Below are 21,370 nucleotides of genomic sequence, written 5' to 3' on the forward strand. Positions count from 1 at the left end.
CAGTCCCCGGCCTACGGCAGCAGTGTGTCCCCCTCTCGAGGCTCCCTGAGGGCCACCATGGGGAGTAACTACTGCTCGCCCATTGTCACAGAGCCCAAGCCCCTGTCCAGTATCTTCTCCACCACCCTGCCCTCGGCCCAGCGCGCCGGCTCCCCTTACAACACCCAGAAGAGTTCCCCCGCCGCCCTGCGTCGCATGGGCAGCGCCAACTCCCGCTCGGGCAGTGCCAGCCGCACCACTTCGCCATACCAGGCCCTGGGGTCAGCCTCGGGGTGCATGGGCTCCCCCCTAACGATGGTGGACGGCCCCTTACCCCTCACCCAGCAGCCAGGGGGGTCGGCGGCGTCTCCGGGGCGCTCCAGCATGACGGCCCAGCCTCAGCACTATGGCTCCACCCTGCCTCGCTCGTTGATCCACCACGATGCAGACCCCTACGGAGCTCAGAGCTATGACGTCTACGAGAGGATGATCCCACGGCCTGACAGCCTCACAGGTCAGATCTTCTGTCTTCTCCTCCCTGCTACACACACACACACACACACACACACACACAGAAAGCTATCTAGAGTGGGTGTGCTCACTCTATCCAAGTGTCCTCTCTCTCCAGAGATAACACATGCATACCTCCACAGGGCAGGAGATGGTCTGCTTCTCAAACGGCGTCCTATTCCCTACAAGGTGCAACATTTCTGACCAGAGCTCTGCGAGACTAATGCCGCCTCGGCCTCCTTCACTCAGTGGTTAGTTGTTGAGCATATGCTACACATGGCGATAGCTAGTCTGTCACAGGAGCACAGGTCAACAATTTCTGCCTGATAATAAGTAGATTAAGGTGGTCTCCCCGTAATCAGAGACAGACTCCAGTCTGTGGATCTGCTGTCAAGCTTTCCTGTTGGCGTGCTGCAGCACAAAGTGAGTCACTGCGCCCAACCTCGAGAGCCCTAATTTTGACCAGATCACTATTGACCCTGGTCAGGCGCTGGTCAAAAGTAGTGCACTATATAGGGAATAAGGTGCCATTTGGGACAAAAAGCCCATGTCTGTCTATGGCATGGACCAGGGCCAGCCCCTGCCTCATGTAGACTCGAGTCCTTAACCACAGGTCACTGTTTGAAGGGAAACGCCGGAGGGTTTGGCAGGAGATCGATCCTTATGATCGTGGATGGTATGTATATTTTCCAGCCACTCATACAGTTGGATGTATTGCCAGTGCTCTTGAATAGATGCAAATAGGCCTGTATCCACTGAGAGAATCTCTGTGCTAGAGGTGCTAGATTAAGACTGGAGTTTCTTAAGCAAATCGTGGAGCAGAAGAATCATTTACAAAGACTTTGTTGTTTGTGTAGGTTATCAGATTTTTATCCCAAGTACATAGATGATTTCTAGTTTTTTTTTATAAGTATGTCCACGCTGAGGTTAGAATAATACTGTGAAATTGTGTAAATGATGATAATGCATTTTAGTGTTAGAGCTGTTTGAAAAGACTGCCTGACATTTCAGCGTGTTTTGGTGGGAAAGTTCTGGCCTGCTTGGTGACAACACCCGGCGGTAAAAGCTAGTTTTCAGTTTTCCCCTCCCCCACTCAGACCTATTCCATTCAGTCCCAGAAAACTCTTGCTTGAGCAGTTGCTCTTTGCTAAGAAGCTATTTTTGTTTCTTTAGGACCATTTACAATTACAGTAATGCACTTAATTGTTACCAGAAATGATTTGATATTGAGATTTGGATTTTGTTTCCCCTGTCAACTTCATTAAATTTGCAATGAGTCATTAAGCAACGGGTGCAAGCGTGCCTGCCTGCCTTCCCCCTGAGACACAGAGAACATCACTGTGTTCTGGTTGACAGCTCCTCTAAGTAATTCATATGTTGTGTGTTGATTTGATAGATCTGTTGTCGTTTCTCTTTGCCGGTGTCAGCCATAGGAGTCTGTCTGACTTGACATTTCAATGCCGGTGAATATGAGCTGCTTGACAGGGAGTCTGAAGAAAGAATGGTAGAATAATGGTCGGCTTTTCTTCTTCCCCTGCGTCAGAAGGGAGCATTTGTCACTCGTTTGTCGTTCCCGTCTGAGACGCGAGTGTTGGGCGGGGCGGGTTATCTCAAATTTTCGGTGGTGTTTTTGTTCCTCTTTCGGAGGAAAGAACACTGTGGTGCGAACAGTTTGAGTGAAATGACGTTCTATAATTCCTCACGACAGGGATTCTGTTCTTGGTACAAAGCTGTGTGGGAAAACAAGGCCCGGCTGATTCGGAAAGTGTAAGAGGCGTGCTGTGTCCCAAATGGCACCCTACCCCCCCCTACATAGTGCACTACCTTTGACCAGAGCCCTGGTCCTCGGGAGTAGACTATATATGGAGTAGGGCGCCATTTGTTCTCCACGCCAGAATAATTTTCTGATATTTTGAGGATTTCTTTTATGGATCATTGAGGTTTAATTGATTTTAGTCTTCCACTGAAGCTAGAAACCAAACATCCATTCCCAATGTTTTCTGAAGAGAGTGGGAAATGATTCTCTGCTATTGTGGGCCAGCCACTTATCACTACAGCAAGAGTAATGGCTCAGCCTCTGTTCATTTGTCCTCTTCAGTCCAAGAACTCCTCCATTAGCTGTTTTTAGATATCTGCTCTAGATAAGAATGTAGATAGATTATGAAAAATGGCTGCTATTCCAAGGCACACAGATTATGAAAGGAGGGGCTAATTACAGATGGTTGCTGTTTTCGTAATGGGCTGCTTTGCGGATTGGTATTGAAATGTAGACGGGCAATTTACGGTACTAGGCCTTCTGTTATTTACTGTGTATACGGTCTATGGTTCCCGCCTTCAAACTAATATTCATATGACTTTGTGTTGTTTCTCTTTGTATTATTTCAGCTGTCCCAGTTAGTCCAGCAATGTTTATCCAGGTTTTTATTGTGAAAAGGTTGATTTAATGTGTGTGTTTTTGACCAACTTTTCCTGCTGCCATTGGATATCTACAGACCCCCTGGTCGGTGATGACCTTCAAGGTGAATTCTAACTTCATCATGATTCACCTCCCCTCATAATGTGTTTGACTCTGAGGTGATGTTTCTCCTAGGCACAGATCTAGGATCAGCTTACCTTCCCCCAATCCTAACCTTAACCGTTAGTGGGGAAAATGCTAAACTGACCCAAGATCAGAGTATAGGGGCAACTTCACTCTACTCCGTGGCTGTATTCTCATCAGTGTCTTAGCGTGGCATGTGTGGGTGCTACGTGTTACCTTTTTGTTCGTAGTATGATCATAATTTCCAACCTATTACCTTTTTACAGGCATTAAAACCCCATTTACATATGGGAGACGTTTAAAAGGCTATGGAGAAACGCCTTCAAGTGTAGAGTTATCATTCCCAGACCAAGTAAGGCTGTGGTTTCCCCATTTCTTTCCCATTACATTCTTGAACGGTTATAAATCAGGGCCAAATAATGATAATCTCTGCGAGGCCATCATCACTGCAGTGCCCAGAGTCTCTCTCTCTTTGTGCTGATGGCCATAATCCACATCCTCTATGATGACTGATCTCATGGCTTTTTAAACCTCTTCTCTGAGGTGCAAAGTCTGTAGACGCATTGGCCACTGTGGGCCGTCAAGCCCAATAGCTCTCTTCTGAATTCTGCTGTCTCTGTCCCAAACCCTCTTGCCTCCTCCTCACCTAGCTGTCCCCATAGAAACTAGCTGGCACAAAGTCACATACTGTATGTCCTTTGATGGCATCATTGCACAGCTCCTCTCCTCATCTGGGTCAGGATGACTGCCTGAATGACCCGTGGATTATGTCAGATGCTTGAGCAGCTGTAGCAGCAGTAGCAGTGACTGGGATGTTGACGTACACATGCCCGCACTCATTGGCGTTCAGTTGGCAAATGCCAGCTGAAACCTGAGCCTGCAGATTGGCTGCAGCTCCCTCTCTCACTCTGGCCGGATCCAGGCCACCATCCTCCCCTCCCCTCCCCTCCCCTCCCCTCCCTGCCCCCCCCCCCCCCCCCCCCCCCCCCCCCCCAGCTTCAGGCCACCATCCTCCGCCTCCCCTCCCTGCTCTCCCCCCCAGCTCCAGCATTGGCAGGAAGTCATCTCTCCTATCTGCCGCAAAAAAAATGAAAGATGGAAGATGAAATCAAAACGTCCCTGTAATTATGTCCGATGTCCATTTCAGAGCACTGGAGGAGAGCAAAGGGAAATGTGGATCAACAGCATTTTAGGCATGTGTGGTGCTCAGCCCACGCCTAGTAAGCCTTATGCTTTGGTTTACGGAAAGAGTGGTATTTCCATGCTTACGTTAGTAATCTTCTGCATGATCGAGAGCAGATCAGATTGTCTTAATTTCTTACTCCTGTCGTGAAAAGTTTTTGCCAATTATTTTGGTTCAGGAATGTAAGTCCGCTGCATCCATTTTTTTTTAAAAATGTTTCTTTCTGCAGAGTCAGTGTGCCAAATTGCCACCTCCCTACAGCACGTCTAGCCAAGTGCAATCTGTTCGGGCCACGGGAGGAAGTGAAGGCAGCGTTAAATGAGTATAACACACCATGAATGTTCACCATTCATATATTATTTTCAGAGACAATTCGCTGCTGCTTTAGAACCTGGCTGCTGCATTTTTACCAGGGAGCAGACCAAAGGCACCGGGATTAGTGTGTGCTAATGTTTATAATGGTACTGTTAGCGAGAGAATGGGGGGAGAGTGCGGGGGGAGAGCCTGCGGAGCGGGATGGATATTTTTTTCCTCCCCTCCCTCTCTTTTCCTCTCCTCCTCTTCTCCCCTCAAGCTACGGTTCTACTGAAAGCCCTCATCATGTCCACCGGATTAAGCCGATTACTTGGCTGTGGCGGGCTGTGATGTGGTGTCCAACACCGGCTCGTTGATATTCCCCTTTTCTAATCAGAAACCTTTCAACAAGAGAAACCCAAGCGAATTACTGCCAAACGAAACGCCATTGTCTGAAGCGTTGCAGATTGACTCTATGAGCCTGCGCCACTGCCTGGATGTGTCACCACAGCGGCCCACATCAACCTCCCCAATGTCAACCCACTGGGCACACCACATCATTTCATCGTGGAAATGTGGGTAATATTTGATTGAGACGTTGATCAATGAGATTTCAACCTTTTTTATTCACCCTCTCAAAAAGACAGGCAGAAGTTTGTTGAATTCCCAATGCGTTATCAGTATGCTTTCAACCATCTAAAAGCACAACCAAATTCCAATGGAAAAACAATGTCTGATTTTTGGTTTAGTTGTCATCCAAATGTTTTATTACTGCACTTTCAACCAATTTTAAAGCACAACGAATACAATGTGGTTTTTTAAAAATGTTTTATACAACAATTTAATGTTATCACCGATTTTATTGCAATTGTGGAGATCTCCACAGACCTGCGCCCCTTGCATGTTATCTTGAATATGCACGCTTTCCATGATTTAGATAAGACATTTATAGTTACAGTATTCTAACCTCAAAATGTGGCAGTGATGTCTTACTCATTTTAAGGTCGAATAAATACTGTTACATTAGTTTGTAAGATCGCCTTAACTTTGGGCTATTTACTGTTTTACAAAAGTAATATTGAATTGACAACGCAACCAAATATTAACATTTTAAAGGATATCATATGCTTGGATATTTTAATCTGAGCTACTGGCTTAATCCTATTATTTTTGTTTTAGTTGTAGACGAATTGCAAAAGTGATATTGTACTTGGTTGTCATCGCAACCAAAAATAAAAATTTTGAAGGAGATGTATCTTTTGTGCCACTGAATTAGTCTGAATTTAATTCCAGTTTGTCTACAAATGAATAATTGATATGTTGGATTCACGTCTTTGTCTCAACCAAGAATCAAACGTTGTGTAAAGTTTAACATTTTTATTTGTTTTAGTCTTATTCTTTAACTTAGATTTTTGGTTGGGACGGGAATCCAACATATACATTATGAATTTGTAGATAAACTGGAATTAAGTCAGTGGCACAGTGTTGGATTCACGTCTCACAAAGAAAGACCTAGCAAAGCTGCAGCTGGCTCAAAACACGCCTTGCCCTTAACTGCACATACAGCACTAACATCAACAACATGCATGCCAGCCTTTTCTGGTTGTGTGTTGATGAGCGATTAACTGATTATCTTCTGGTTTTTATGAGAAGTATTACTGTAATGAAACTTCCAGATTGTCTGCATAATCAAATAACATCCGGCTCAGACACCCAGACATACCACACAAGCCATGCCACCAGGGGTCTCTTCACAGTCCTCCGGTCTGAAACGAATTCACTGCAACGCACAGTATTCTACAGAGCCATCTCCAATTACTCAAGCAAACAGAAAAATTACCTTAAAAAAAAAACAATTAAAAACATCTCATGGAACGACGGGAACTGTGAAGGGACACGCACCCACAAACACACTATAATTATTTGTATTTTTTTGTTGTATTTTAAATTTGTTTGACTGACCTTGTTTTGTTACTTGTCATGTTTTGTGTTTTGTCACCCCCAGGAAGAGTAGCAGATTCTTCTGGGAATCCAAATAAACAAATAAATCTCAACCAAAAATCAAAGTTAAAGAATAGGACTAAATCAAATCAAACTTTAAATGCACTTTAAAAAAAGTTTGCGTTTTGATTTTGATTTAGTTCTATTTTTTTAACTTCGATTTTTGGTTGAAATGGAGATGTGAATCAGACATTAATGATTAACTTGTTTCAATTTGAAATCAACCAAAGCTGTCCTTTTTTTTGTTGAACCCTCCCACTGGGCAAAAAACAGGTTGCGTCAACGTTGTTTCCACATCATTTCCACACACAAAACGTGATGTTATATCAATATAGAAAACTGATTTGGATTTGAAAAAAGTCATCAACTTAAGGGAATTTTGTATTTTTTTCACCCAACTTTTAAAAATGTTGGATGGGGGGGGATTTCACATTGAATTCACGTCAGTTGACAACTCAACAAAATGTAAATCAAAACTAGACGTCCAATGGCTGAGTTTCATCAAAAAACGTACGAGTTTCATGTTAGTGATGGATTGCAGACAAATCCTCCACCAAAGACAAAATAAATTACAGCGCACAAGTGGGATCACAGGCCGGTCTGTTCCCACAGGTCTATTCCCAGTGGGCTTGTTTAAATTGATGACTTTGCAAATGCTATATAAAGGCCTAAATAGTATCATTGATGATATTTGACTTACAAAGTATGGTTACAGCTCTCTAGGCCCTCTACTCTTTTCTATTTTTTACCAATGACCGGCCACTGGCATTAAACAAAGCATGTGTGTCCATGTATGCTGCTGATTCAACCATATACGCATCAGCAACCACAGTTAATGAAGTCACTGAAATCCTTAACAAAGAGTTGCAGTCTGTTTTGGAATGGGTGGCCAGTAATAAACTGTTCCTGAACATCTCTAAAACTAAGAGCATTGTATTTGGTACAAATAATTCCTTAAATTCTAGACCTCCGCTGAATCTGGTAATGAATGGTTTGGCTGTTGAACAAGTTGAGGAGACTAAATTACTTGGCATTACCTTAGGTTGTAAACTGTCATGGTCAAAACATATGGATTAAATGGTTGCAAAGATGGGGAGAGGTCTAGCTGTAATAAAGAGATGCTCTGCTTTTTTAACACCACACTCCAAAAGGCATGTTCTGCAGGCTGTAGTTTTGTCTAATCTTGATTATTTCCAGTCGTGTGGTCCAGTGCGGCAAGGAAAGAGCTAGTTAAGCTGCAGCTGGCCCAGAACAGAGCGGCATGTTTTGCTCTTAATTGTAATCAGAGGGCTGATATAAATACTACGCATGCCAGTCTCTCTTGGCTAAGAGTTGAGGAGAGACCGACTGCATCACTTCTTCTTTCTGTAAGAAACAATGTGTTGTAAATCCCAAATTGTTTGCATAGTCAACTTACACGCATCTCTGACACACACACTTAACCCACCAGACATGCCACCAGGGGTCTTTTCATAGTCCCCAAATCCAGAACAAATTCAATAAAACGTACAGTATTTTATCGAGCCGTTATTGCATGGAACGTCCTTCCATCTCATATTGCTCAAATGAACAGCAAACCTGGTTTCAAAAAACAGATAAAGCAACACCTCACAGCACAACGCCTCTCCCCTATTAGACCTAGATAGTGTGTGTGTGTGTGTGTGTGTGTGTGTGTGTGTGTGTGTGCATTGATATGTAGGCTACGTGTGCCTTTTAAACATGTATGTCGTTCTGTCCTTGAGCTGTTCTTGTCTAACGATGTTCTGTAATATGTCGTTCTATATTATGTTTTGTGTGGACCCCATGAAGAGTAGCTGCTGCTTTTGCAACAGCTAATGGGGATCCTAATAAAATACCAATTACATTTAATTTGCTCTGCTAAACCTACCCTTTTGGAATGACTTCGATAGCAACAGTGAATATATTTAGTTATTAAGAGATCTCTCTAATCGTTCTCACGATAGCATATTGGTAATAGTCAGTGACAAATGTCGAAGCTAAGCAGGGCTGGGTTTGGTTGAAACCCTGGACCTGAGACCAAATGAAAAGCTGTAGATGGATCAACTCTCCAGTAGGAGGTACTGCCCAGCCTATTGTGTTTTTCTCATAGTGGATATAACGTTGGGGATCTGACATTGTTTCAAAGGTACAAATTCAACATATTTTATATCTGTTGAAAATTGGTTACAATGATGCCATTCTCCTCTGGCTGATATTTCGCCCTCAAATCCAATGTATTTTCCATGTAGATTCCAAGTCATAATACGCTGACAAATTTACGTTGAAACAACGCTGATTCATCCAGCCTCTGCACAGTGGGCAGTCCCTCAATAGGGTTGCAAAATTCCCAGGATTTTTTCTGAAATCCTGGTTGGAAGATTCCCAGAATCAGGAGGAAATAAGCAGGAAATCTGGAAATTTCCTACTAGGAATTCTGGGAATTGGGGGAAAGTTACCATTTTGCCACTAGTTGCTTATTTTCCCATCCTCTCTGAACTAATGTAGTAGATGTCCTTTCTACTAACCCATGGAGAACTACAGTTTTAGAGGATTACATTATCTATGCTTATCATGTCCCCCCCAGTAAGTTGTTTGAATAGGATTTATTCTCCACTGGCTCGCCATTTAGCTGTTCATTAGTGTGTGAAGCTGGTGGGCATTCGGGGTCTCGCGGAAGCATCCCCCCCAGAGACGAAGCACCCCTCCTGGGTCTCTCCACAGCTGACGGCACACTGCGGATGCTCCAGAGGTCATGTTTATTTGGCACTGTTTCTGAGGGAGAGTAGGAAAGTGTGCTGCTGCTGAGTGGTTATACCTGTGTCCCAAATGGCACCCTATTCCCTTTGTAGTGCGCTAGTTTTGACCAGGACCCATATGGGGTGTCATTTGGGACACAGCCTACAGCTGCCTTACTGGGCTTCAGCTCTCCCCGGAAAGACAAACACTTCTATTTATTTTCTCTGTTCTGAACTCTGATAAGAATCCCTCATTTATCTCATTAACGCATGACAGTGTTGAGCAGCTTGAGAGCCTCAGCTTGCCTAGCGGTGTTGGACCTGAGCCCAAAATAATCGTGTTTGGGCTCTATTGAAGTGAGCGAAGTATGCAGTGAGTGCTCAGTGACTCGGCCACTGCAGTCTCTCTCTTGCACTGGGGAGTTGAGTCCCCTTGATGCGAGGTTAGGTCACACATATCCACATGAACCATGTGTATGGGATCTGTTACCCTGAAGCAGAGGGGACCAGAGGGTATCGCGCTGTTAGCAGCTAAGGCTTGTGAGCTTTGGGCCGGCCGCGGTGGTAATAACTGCCGGCTGGATTTATACGCCTGGATGCGTAGTGGCAGATGCTGCTTGCCTGCCGTAGGCTCAGGCTGCGTCCCAAATGGCACCCAATTGCCTATGTAGTGCACTACTTTTGACCAGAACCTGGTCAAATGTAGTGCACTATAAAGGGAATAAGGTGCCATTTGGGACGTAGACAGACATTGTTCCACATCCGGACCGACCAGACCGCCGTCAGTCAGCCGTGCTGGGCTGCGACTCCCCCAAATACTGTTGTCATGGTGGTTCATCTGGTGTGAATTTCTAATTTGATTGACCTCATCGGGGCTTCCCCCTGGTAAATGAGCTTATGGTTAGGAGAACCCCCCCCCCCTTCCTCCATTTACAGAAACACACACACCTCCTGACATATGTTGGCTCAGCCGTGTGTTCTACCAGCCCATATATCCATTCACTCTCACTACAAAGCCTGATGGGGAAGGCAACGTCTAGCCTATCAAGACGAGTTCCAAATGGCACCCTATTCCCTTTTATAGTGCGCGTCATCGGGAATAGGGTGCCATTTGGGATTCACCTCCAGGTGTGGTCTCTCAGGTGTAGCCCTCAATGTATTATTATTATTTTGTTTGTTTCCCCCAATTTCGTGGTCCCATCGCCGCAACTCCCGTACGGACTCGGGAGAGGCGAAGGTCGAGAGCCGTGCGTCCTCCGAAACCCAACCAAGCCACACTGCTTCTTGACACAATGCCCGCTTAGCCCGGAAGCCAGCCGCACCAATGTGTCGGAGGAAGCACTGTACACCTGGCGACCGTGTTAGCGTGCACTGCGCACTGGTCCGCCACAGGAGTCGCTAGTGCGCGATGGGACAAGGACATCCCTGCCGGCCAAACCCTCCCCTAACCCAGACGACGCTAGGTTGCCCGGTCGCGGCCAGCTGCGACAGAGCCTGGACTCGAACCAGGATCTCTAGTGGCACAGCTAGCACTACGATGTAGTGCCTTAGACCACTGCGCCACTCGGGAGGCCCGGCACTCAATGATACTGAATTCACTGCTGGGTGGTCTCAACTAGTGGTCGAGGCTTCGGGCTATATTTCACTGTTTCTCCTACTAGGCCACAGAGGTACTATGAAATACACTGTGTACAAAACTCTTTCCATGACATAGACTGACCAGGTGAATCCAGGTGAAAGCTATGATCCCTTATTGATGTCACTTGTTAAATCCACTTCAGTCAGTTTAGATGAATTAGGAGGAGACAGGTTAAAGAAGGATATTTAAGCCTTGATACAATTGAGACATGGATTGTGTATGTGTGCCATTCAGAGGGTGAATGTGCAAGACAAAATATTGAAGTGCCTTTGAACAGGGTATGGTAGTAGGTGCCAGGCCAGGCGCACCGATTTGTGTCATGATCAACCGTTTCCTGTGTGTATCAAGAATGGTCCACCACCCAAAGGACATCCAGCCAACTTGACACAACTGTGGGAAGCATTGGAGTCAACATGGGCCAGCATCAATGTGGAGCACTTTTGACACCTTGTAGAGTCCATGCCCCGAATTGAGGGCAAAAGGAGGCGCAACTCAATATTAGGAAGGTGTTCCTAATGGTTTGTGTTCAGTCTATATGGCTAAGTGTTATTTTTTCAGCTGAGAGCTGCAAAGAGAGCTTATTAACCAGTAAGAGTGTAAGCCCTTTCTAAGCTAGAGGGGGGGGGGTTCTACTAAGCTATATGAAAGTTTTTTTTGCGTTACTGCTATTAGCCCATACAAACGCATTGAATAACAGATTCACTACATGGAACAACAGATGCACTACATGACCAAAAGTATGTGGACACCTGCTTGTTTGAACATCTCATTCCAAAATCATGGGCATTTAATATGGAGTTGTTCCCCCTTTGCTGTGATAACAGCCTCCCCTCTTCTGGGAAGGATTTCCACTAGGTTTTGGAATATTGCTGCGGGGACTTGCTTCCATGTGCACAGGGTCATTGTCATTCTGAAAGAGGAAAGGGCTTTTCCCAAACTGTTGCCACAAATTTGGAAGTACAGAATTGTCTAGAATATCATTGTATGCTGTAGCGTTAAGGTTTCCCTTCACTGGAACTAAGCGGCCTTGCCCGACCGTGAAAAACAGCCCCAGACCATTATTCCTCCTCCACCATACTTTACAGTTGGCACTATGCATTCAGGCAGGTAGCGTTCTCCTGTCATCTGCCAAACCCAGATTTGTCCCTGGTAAAGCGTGATTCATCACTCCAGAGAACATGTTGCCACTGCTCCAGAGTCCAATGGCGGCGAGCTTTACACCACTCCAGTCCACGCTTGACATTGTGCATGGTGACCTTAGGCTTGTGTGCGGCTGCTCGGCCAAGGAAACCCATTTCATGAATCTCCCAATGAACATCTTGCCAACGTTGTTTCCAGAGGCAGTTTGGAACTTGGTAGTGAGTGTTGCAACCGAGGACAGATGATTTTTACGCGCTACGTGCTTCAGCACTCGGTGGTCCCGTTCTGTGAGCTTGTGTGGCCTACCACTTCGTGGCTGAGCCTTTGTTGTTCCTAGATGTTTCCACTTCACAATAACAGCACTTACAGTTGACAGGGACAGCTCTAGCAGGGCAGAAATTGTATGAACTCACTTGTTGGAAAGGTGGCATCCTATGACAGTGCCACGTTAAAAGTCACTGAGCTCTTCAGTAAGGCCATTCTACTGCCAATGTTTGTCTATGGAGAGTGCATGGCTGTGTGCTCTATTTTATACACCTGTCAGCAACAGATGTGGCTGAAATAACCAAATCCACTAATTTGAAGGGGTGTCCACATACTTTTGTGTATATATAGCGTAGTTTGTTGGCCAAACCGGATGCTGGACGGTTTTGTGAGAAGACTGATTTTTGGGACGTCCCGTGCTCTTACAAACACCACTCTAGCTCTGTCACCTTTCACCGCAGATGCGGAAGTGCGACACCGGAGGATGCGGGTGAATTGAGAGACATCCGATTCAATATCTCTAGCTTAAACTGGCAGATTTTGTATGGAGACTTTTTGTTGTTGTTGTGCCAATTCGATTTCCGCTGGGCACGGACATCGACTCTAGGGGGGTTAAAAAGCTGGATCATTAAAAGAGAGAGAGCGGAGCTGGGGGCGGTGTGGCTTGACAAACTGCATAAAGATACTGCCTTAGCGTTGCACAGAATTGGAAATGAGCCCTGAATTCATTTCAATTAAGTCAGTCTTTAGCAGCTTACCCGTCAAACTTCAGCACCGACAACATGGCGTTTTTTTTCTCTGAGCTCTCGCTAGCAATTTGAGCGTGTCTGAATTATTGCAGTTGATCCCTAACTAGCTTGCTGTGGTGTGTGCTGCTGTGGTGTGTGTGCTGCTGTGGTGTGTGCTGCTGTCACTGTGTGATGCTAATGGGGATTAGGGGTGACACACAGGAAGACACACGAGGCTGGTGGCAGTCTCTAGCCCTGAGTCTGTACTACTGTCTGATCCTGCGTCCCAAATGACACCCTGTTCCTTATTAAATGCATTAGTTCTGAACAAGGCCCAATGGCCTCTGGTCAAAAACGAATGCACTTAAATTCGGGAATACCTTTCCATTCGGGACGCAGACTTACGCTCTCCGTTCCCTTCAGGCATGCGGAGCTCGTACGCCAGTCAGCACAGCCAGCTGGGCCAGGACCTGAGGTCGGCCATGTCCCCTGACCGCCACATCACGCCCATCTACGAGGACAGGACCTTCCAGGGGCCCCTGTACCGTAGCCCCAACCACCACGACCCAGTGGACCTCAACAACTCCTCGCAGAGCGCCATCTACAGGAGTCCGTCAGGTAGAACACTAGACTGCCATGCTGTACACCACGTGTTAATCTCATTCCACGGTGGGCCGAGTGTCTGCAGGTTTTCGCTCATCCTTTGTGCTCGATTGATGAATTACGCTCACTGATTAGTAAGGAGCTCACCTCACCTGGTCGTCTAGGTCTTCATTGAAAGGGAAAAACCTGAAAACCAGCAGAAACTAGGCTCTCCATGGAATGACTTTGACAGCCCTGCTGTACACAGTTGGTTTTCAAACCTCTCCTTGGGGACTCCCAGACGTTTCACAATTCTGTTGTAGCTTGGAACTAGCTCACCTGATTCACCTATTCAACGGCTTAATGATTAGTTGACAAGTTGAACAGTGAACTTAAAATACATGGAACGACTTGTGGGCCCAAGGAGAGGTTTGAAAAACACTGCTCTACACTTCATCTGAAGGATGCAAAATTCAGGTCATTTTCTGAAAATGTCCAGGTTTTCCACAAATCCTGTTTGGAAGATTTCCTGCTTATTCCTTTCTTACTTATTCCAACCGGGATTTCTATAAAACTTTCCCAAAATGCCGAGGTTAACTTCATCTCAATGTCTAATGTACATTAATGCAAGCAGGATGGAACCACGGCATCAATAAGCTGATTTGATCAGCAGCGTTAGTGAGAAACAGATGAGGGAGAGAGGGAGAGAGGGAGAGAGGGAGAGGGGGAGAGAGAGAGAGAGAGAGATCTTTTAAATCATTTAAAATGACTCCGTCATAGTTTAAACATAGCTGTTACATGGCTACTCCCCCTGCCTTTCCCACTGTAGCCCAGGTTCTCTCTTGCTCTCGCTCGCTCTGTCTCTCCCCTCCCCCTTCTTTTTTTTCTCTCTTATGTGATCTCTCCTGGGAACACTTTGTCCAAGCCAGCCAGCCAGCCAGACTGCCTGCCAGTCTGCCTATCTTGCCCTCCTTTCCTCCCTCCTTCATCAGAGATGGGTCTGAGACAGGAGAGAAGGGGAGAGGAAGGAGACAGGCATGGGCTGATACGCCAGCCACAAAGGAGTCAATTACCTGTGTGTCACACTCATAATGAGAAGAGGGATGAGGGGCCAGGGAACAGCAGCGTGTCCACACAGAGACAGCGTCCCAAATGGCACCCTACTCCCTATTTTAGTGCTCGACTTTTGATTGACCGGGGCCCAAAAGTAGGGCATGCTATCCCTTGTCAAAAGGTAGTGTACTTTATAGGTAATAGGGTTCTATTTGGGAGGTAGCCACAGCCACGGCCAGCTGTGTTTGGATGTTAGAGTTCTCTCCTCCATCGCTCCTCCAGCACACAGCCATTTAGCATCCTCTTTACAGCAGACCTGAGATCCTCCTGGACTGATAAGTTCAGTAATAAATGGTATTGATGCTCAGAAGACTCCTCTTAGATGGCGATTAGCACCCATGTTATGCTCGCGGCCCGGCTATATTGAGAGGAAGGCAAAAAAGGTCGTTTGGAGTCTTTACCAAAAATCATTCGAAATAAAAAATCTAATTTGATCCCCAAGCACTCTTTGTTATAGTGTGAAATTAAATTTTAATGGACTTTTCCCCCAGCTCTTTCCATAAATTCTTTATCTACAGTATTTCTGGTGGTCTGTATTTTTTGGGGGGGGTGAGAACCAAGGTTTTTATGCTAAATGGAAATATCGATCCCTGTTGCGAAAAAGCAAGTCTCAGAGCTCGGGTATGACATTTTAAAGATGGATTTAGCTTTTTTTTAAAGAGGATTTTATTAGCGAGTCATCATGATATCACAGAACTGGCCTATGAACTGCCAAATAGAGAGCGTTTTTTTATTTTTTGGAGGGCAGCTTCAAGTTGACGTCTTGTTTCTTGTAGGAGGGACTATGTGTGTGTCCGCCGTGTGCAGACCCAGTCCCTGCAGGATGGAGATCTAACTGGAGGGAAGGAGAGCAGCAGTCACATGGTCTCTGCTCTGTTTGTTCGGAGCAGGAAGGCAGGCCAGGGCCAGTGTGTGTGTGTGTGTGTGTGAGTGAGTGAGTGAGTATGTAGGGCATATTGTGCTAGAAACTAGGTCACAATATCACAACGCAAGTAGGGGAGAGGGGCAGAAAAATAGACATTGTTTTAGGACGATGACACAGTTAAAATTCTGGTAGACTAAATATTTACCCTGGCCTGGATGGAAGGATATCCTGTTGCTGTGTTAGCTTAGCACTGACGCTGTTTCACCTAAAGAGGGAGGACTGTGTCTCTATTCCTGTGTCGGACACAGCCAGGGCTCACTGGCCTCAGGCCACACTGAAGCAGACAGGAGGGAGGAGAGGAGAGAGGGATGAGAGGAGGAGTGTTGCTGGATCACCTACTACAAGGCAGGCTAGCCCTGTGAAAAAACAGGATCTGGCTTGCTCAACCCTACCTCGTTAATGAGCGAAACGACAACAACAAAACGGTCCCTTTTTGAAGGAGGAGTAGTGTGGAATCATGGGAGCACCATTTTACCCTCTTTCATTAAGTGGATCCAGATTGGAAGAAATGGTGTGTGTGTGCAGTCAAAAAAGCCTAGTGTTTTCAGCTCCGGTCAGCACGCCTCTGGTGTGTGTCCCAAATGGCACCCTATTCCTTATAGAGTGCACTACTTTTGACCAGAGCCCTATGTGCCATGGTCAAAAGTGGTGTGCCATAAAGAGAAAAGGGGTGCTGTTTCGGTCACATTTTCTGAGGTGAAAAAGGTTTGAAAAAACACTGCTAATCTTCACGAGCCCAGGGAGTTGTAGATGAGTCTAGGTATGGTAGCTGCTGTATACTTGTCTCGTTCAATATCAATCTGAATTGTTTTTTGTTGGTCTCTCAGGCGTGGGGACCCTCCAGAGGACCTCCAGCCAGCGTAGTGCCATGACGTACCAAAGAAGCAACTACGCTCTGAACACGGCGGCCACGTACTCAGAGCCCTACCGCTTGGCTCAGTACCGGCCCTCCGAGGGCAACTACGTCAGGCAGCCGGTCGTCATGGATGACGGGGCCACCCGCTCGCCCTCCGTAGACAGCATCCAGAAGGACCCGAGGTAAAGCTCTAAGCCACTAAGCTACAAGCGCTGGGTCGTTGTCGTTAGTCCGCACCTTAGCAACACTTTGCAACGTAAAACGGAAACATCCGTTTCTTATTGGACGAATTCAGACAGATCCCTCCCTGTTTTGAACTGTTTGGTTCCGACTAATTCATCCCTCCCTTGTCATCCACTGGGTCTTAACAGTGCTTCTAACCTTGCTTACGGGGCTACTACTGTATATACTGCTGGGTCAACAGTAGTGTTACTATTCACACACACAGCCCCCTGGGCAGCCATCCAGAGCCTTAGCCATTAAGATACAGATGTAGGATCTTCATTTGAGCCAAGTTTGCTACAGCAGGAAAATAATCCTGCAGCAACAGGAAATGTGAATTATTATGTGGATTATAATCAATGGATGTTTTTTTTGTAGGAGTTGATACATTTTTTGTTTTGGCAAATCAAGTAACATTTTGAAGTGGAAAACCTTGAATACACTACAAGTTTTTTCATTTCCTGCACAAATCTCAGCAACGAGTGGTCAAATGAAGACCGTACATCTGTACATGGCTACACGGACCACTCTACAAAGGATCCCCTGATTCAGTGAACTGCTGTGTCTGCACTATGTAAGCATGGCCGGGTTTTTGGACCCGGAGCGCTAAATCCCTGACCTTGGGAGTGCAGTTCACACCCGGAGTCCTGATCTAGCTGAGAGCAGTGAGAGGGTGACAGCAGGCCTCCCTCCCTGCCTGCTCTACACAGCAGACCATGCTCAGACCCAGGGTGCCTCCTGACTCTCCCCTAAATAGTAGCTATGGGCCCTGGTCAAAGTAGTGCACTATAAAGGGAGTAGGGTGCCATTTGGGTCGCAATCCAGAGGCAGGCCTAAAAGCACCTGCACCAAGAAAAGGCATGTTTCATCAACTGGGTCTCTACTGCCAAACAGATGACATGTAGCAGTGGTGATGGTATCAACTGTTTGTGTCCCCGGGGTAATTTAGAAGAAAATTGTATTTTGATTTGATTGGACTGGCGTCTTGCTTCATGTAACACGCTGAGACAAGGGCAGGCGCGTTCCAGCCGACACCTCACACACCAACACAGCCAATTCTGTCACAATGTGGACGTGCACCCCACCTTGCTACTTTCTCACTTCCTCCTCTTTTCTTTACTCCGCTAGTCAGAAGAGTTTTTGGCGGTCAGAGATAAATTCAAGTTCTGAAACAGACGCAGACTTGGTAATATCTACGCTTTTCTCTTGTCACATAGGTCATTCATTCTAGTCGACGTCTTTTTAGACAGATTCTTTGAAGCTTCATGAATCAGGAGAAGCTCATCGCAGTGACTCTCCAAAAGGCAAGACATGCCTTCTAGTCTTACAAATGAAACCGAAGTGAAATCTCATCCTTTTGTATTGGGAGAAAAGCAATAATCCTGCAATATAATAGTTGTCAATGTCATTTCCTGGGCTTGAAACGTAAAGCCGTGTGCCCCAGCCCTGTGGACAGTGGGTGGATAGTTGTTGTGTACTGCTTTGTTTGTGTCTCTGCGCGCGCGTGTGTGTGTGTCTGATATCTCTCTGTCTGTGTTCCAGGGAGTTTGCCTGGCGTGACCCCGAGCTGCCTGAGGTCATTCATATGCTGCAGCACCAGTTCCCCTCGGTGCAGGCCAACGCCGCCGCGTACCTGCAGCACCTGTGCTTCGGAGATAATCGAGTCAAGGCGGAGGTACATTACGTACGCGCTGCTCCCCTTCGCCCCCCTGCTCCCCAGATCCTCTGTCAGTCCCCAGCATGCAAATCACTGTGATGTGCCTCCCATCCCAAGATATTCTGTCAGCCAGTGATTGTCATGTAAATAACTGCCGGTCTCATGGTAAATGACCGTTTAATGAACATCAACACGTTTAGCATCTCCTGGCTTCCACACATAGCCTACAAGCCACTGATGCAGACCTTTGGAACATCTGCATTTTAAAAAGTCTAATAAATCCATGTAATATAGTCTAAACCACAATAAATCCATGTAATATAGCCTACACCATCACAATAAATCCTTTTTTTTTTTTTTTAGACAAGTCTAAAGATACCTGATATGAAGAAAATGTAGTCTATTTCAGAAGAACAGAATAGCAGGCTCTGAGTTGTCTTTATGTTAGGTCCTCATCTGGCTATGCCATATGGCTGTGGGCTACACTAGTTCATTTAGCAGACACGATTTGCTTAGGATTCCGTGACTATTGTTTTATAGCATGAAGAATACGATTGAACATAGCTGAATAAAATAGAAAGGCTATTTTCTCCAAACGATTTCCGATGTGGTACGCACATGCGGCTGTTCTGTGTTGAGCGGTTAACAAAGAAACAGGTCCTCCTATATGCTTAGTTTAGGGTTATTTATGCAACTTTCGTTGTGATACAAATGTTGGGCTAGATGTTTTCATTTTGAATGCATTCTAAGGCTGCATGATGCGAAGTTCCATGAAAGGCATGAGCTCTGCTTTGTTTCTTGCGCAGGCTGCACACACTTCATCAGTCTTTCATTCACAATTCGACAAGCACTTGATAATATTCTCACCAGGCCTCAAATTTCCCGGCGGCATCCCCCTTGTGTGGACGTAATGCCCCATAAATCAATCCATGCCTTGTGGCCCAATGTGCCCTTGGGCTGAATATAATAATTATAATTCTCGTCTCCCGGCTACCAATTGCCGTGCTCCGAAGCACCTCTCACTCACATGGCTCTTTCAGATATCTCAATTCTTATTAGCCAATGCCCCTCACGCGATGAGGTCCTTCTCACAGGCAATTTAGCTCCGAAGTAGGCTACAAGTGAAGACCGACACATCGGGGACGCAACTGTGCGCGTCCTTATCGAATTCCGAGGCGCACATTGAAGATGCTAGAAGAACTGTCCCAATTTACTCAGCCAACAAGATGAGTAGGCCTAACAAACAGCAAAAGCACTAGCTTACAGTATGTCAATCTCCTATCCCCATAGTACAAAAGTTGGTCAACTTGTCCTACTGTGCGAGAATAAATATTCCAAACAAACTCTAGGACAGTTGTGGGATGCGGTAGATCCCAAATTAATACAACCACTCGCATCAAACCATTTTTTTTGCGCTCTAGTGACTCCTTGTGGCGGACTTGGCGTCTGCAGGCTGACTTTGGTCGCTATTTTTTTTTTAAAAGCAATGAGGCTGACGCAACAGATCAGAACATTTCCTGTCGCTTTCTTCACGTTATAAGCTCAGCGATGCACACACGGCAGTAGGCTATAAGCGCAGATGTTCCAACATGCAATCAATTAGCGGGAAAATACTGTTCTCAAAAGGTGACCGCAAATGCGATTTATGCATGTAATGCTTTATTATATAGCTGCATTTTAATGGTGAGAATTATCTTCCCACAAACTTGAAACTCACTCGCTGCCTATATATGCCAGTTAGGCTTAATTTTAGTTGTGATACAAACGTTATCAAAACATATAGGCCTATGGGCTAGGCTACATGAGGTGTGCGACTATGATTTGGAAAAAGTCGCAAAAAAAAGGAATGCGCTGTTTCTTGCCTTACTGTGCACGCTGGGCATCATTCACAAGTGATAATATTGTCGCCCATCAGACTATTCTTAATTTAATCTTGTTTTTACATATACTAAATAATATACTGTATGTGTGAAATTAGTTTAGATTTAGAATGGACGATTATCCTGAACCTGTCTCAGGACTCCCAAGTAGCGTAGCGTAGCGTAGCGTCGCAGTGGGTTTGATCCCAGGCTGTGTCACAACCGGATGTGACCGAGAGTCCCATAGGGCGGCGCACAATTGGCCCAGCGTCGTCCGGTTTATGGGAGGGTTTGACCGGGGGGCTTTACTTGGCTCATTGCACTCTAGTGACTCCTTGTGGCGGACCTGGCGTCTGCAGGCTGACTTTGGTCGTCAGTTGGGTGGTGTTTCCTCCGACACATTGGTGCAGCTGGCTTCTGGGTTAAGTGGGTGGGTGTTAAGAAGCGCGGTTTGGCAGGTCATGTTTGAAGACGCATGACTCGACCTTCGCCTCTCCCAAACCCATTGGGAAGTTGCAGCGATGAGACAAAATCGCAATTGGATATCACGAAATTGGGTAGAAAAAGGGGGTAAAATAAATCACAAAAAAACTCACCAAAAAAGACATCGTCTATGCACTTAAATAGCAAATGAAGGACACGTTTTCCATGGTCCATTTTCATGTAAGTAAAGCAATGTGCTTATTATTAGGAAAGTTTAGAAATAAATACAGTGCATTTGGAAGTATTCAGACCCCTTCCCATCGACATTTTTGTTACGTTACAGCCTTATTCTAAAATGAATAACATTTATTTTTTATGCACAATACCCCATAATGACAAAGTGAAAACAGTTTTTTTTTATTTTTACACATTTATAAAAAATTAAAGGACTCATGACCGCCGGTGTGGCGGTATTACGGTCACCGTAACAACCCTAGGGGTGAATCTCAATTGTATTTGATTCCTCACGTCCTCCCTTCTCATCTCCTTCTCATAACGCATTGGAGGAGAAGATCACATGGGAGGCCCCCCAGATTTTTTCCTACAATGCATTTTGAGGAGGAGGCAATGAGAGAGGACTTGAGGAATCAAGTAAATGCAATTGAGATTCACCCAGGCTTTGAGAGGACAATGCTGCTGCAGAGGCTCTCTCCTTCTCTCT

General features: G+C 45.7%; 1 protein-coding gene across 9 annotated transcripts in view; it reads left to right on the top strand.

Annotated features, from left to right (window-relative positions):
- Positions 1 to 21,370, top strand: part of LOC115160704 (plakophilin-4) — a 134,137-nt gene that overhangs the window by 89,866 nt on the left and 22,901 nt on the right. For 4 of the 9 annotated variants that reach the window (XM_029710981.1, XM_029710988.1, XM_029710980.1 and 1 more), the window contains 5 exons: positions 1 to 493; positions 2,982 to 3,008; positions 13,436 to 13,630; positions 16,460 to 16,670; positions 18,253 to 18,394. The exon at positions 1 to 493 is cut by the window's left edge and continues 69 nt beyond it. In XM_029710981.1, coding sequence (XP_029566841.1) covers positions 1 to 493; positions 2,982 to 3,008; positions 13,436 to 13,630; positions 16,460 to 16,670; positions 18,253 to 18,394 — 1,068 coding nt within the window. The remainder of the gene's footprint in view (positions 494 to 2,981; positions 3,009 to 13,435; positions 13,631 to 16,459; positions 16,671 to 18,252; positions 18,395 to 21,370) is intronic. The other 5 variants (XM_029710989.1, XM_029710982.1, XM_029710986.1 and 2 more) reach the window with 3 other exon arrangements.

Source organism: Salmo trutta, chromosome 24 (assembly GCF_901001165.1).
Source record: "Salmo trutta chromosome 24, fSalTru1.1, whole genome shotgun sequence".
Lineage (NCBI taxonomy): Eukaryota > Metazoa > Chordata > Actinopteri > Salmoniformes > Salmonidae > Salmo > Salmo trutta.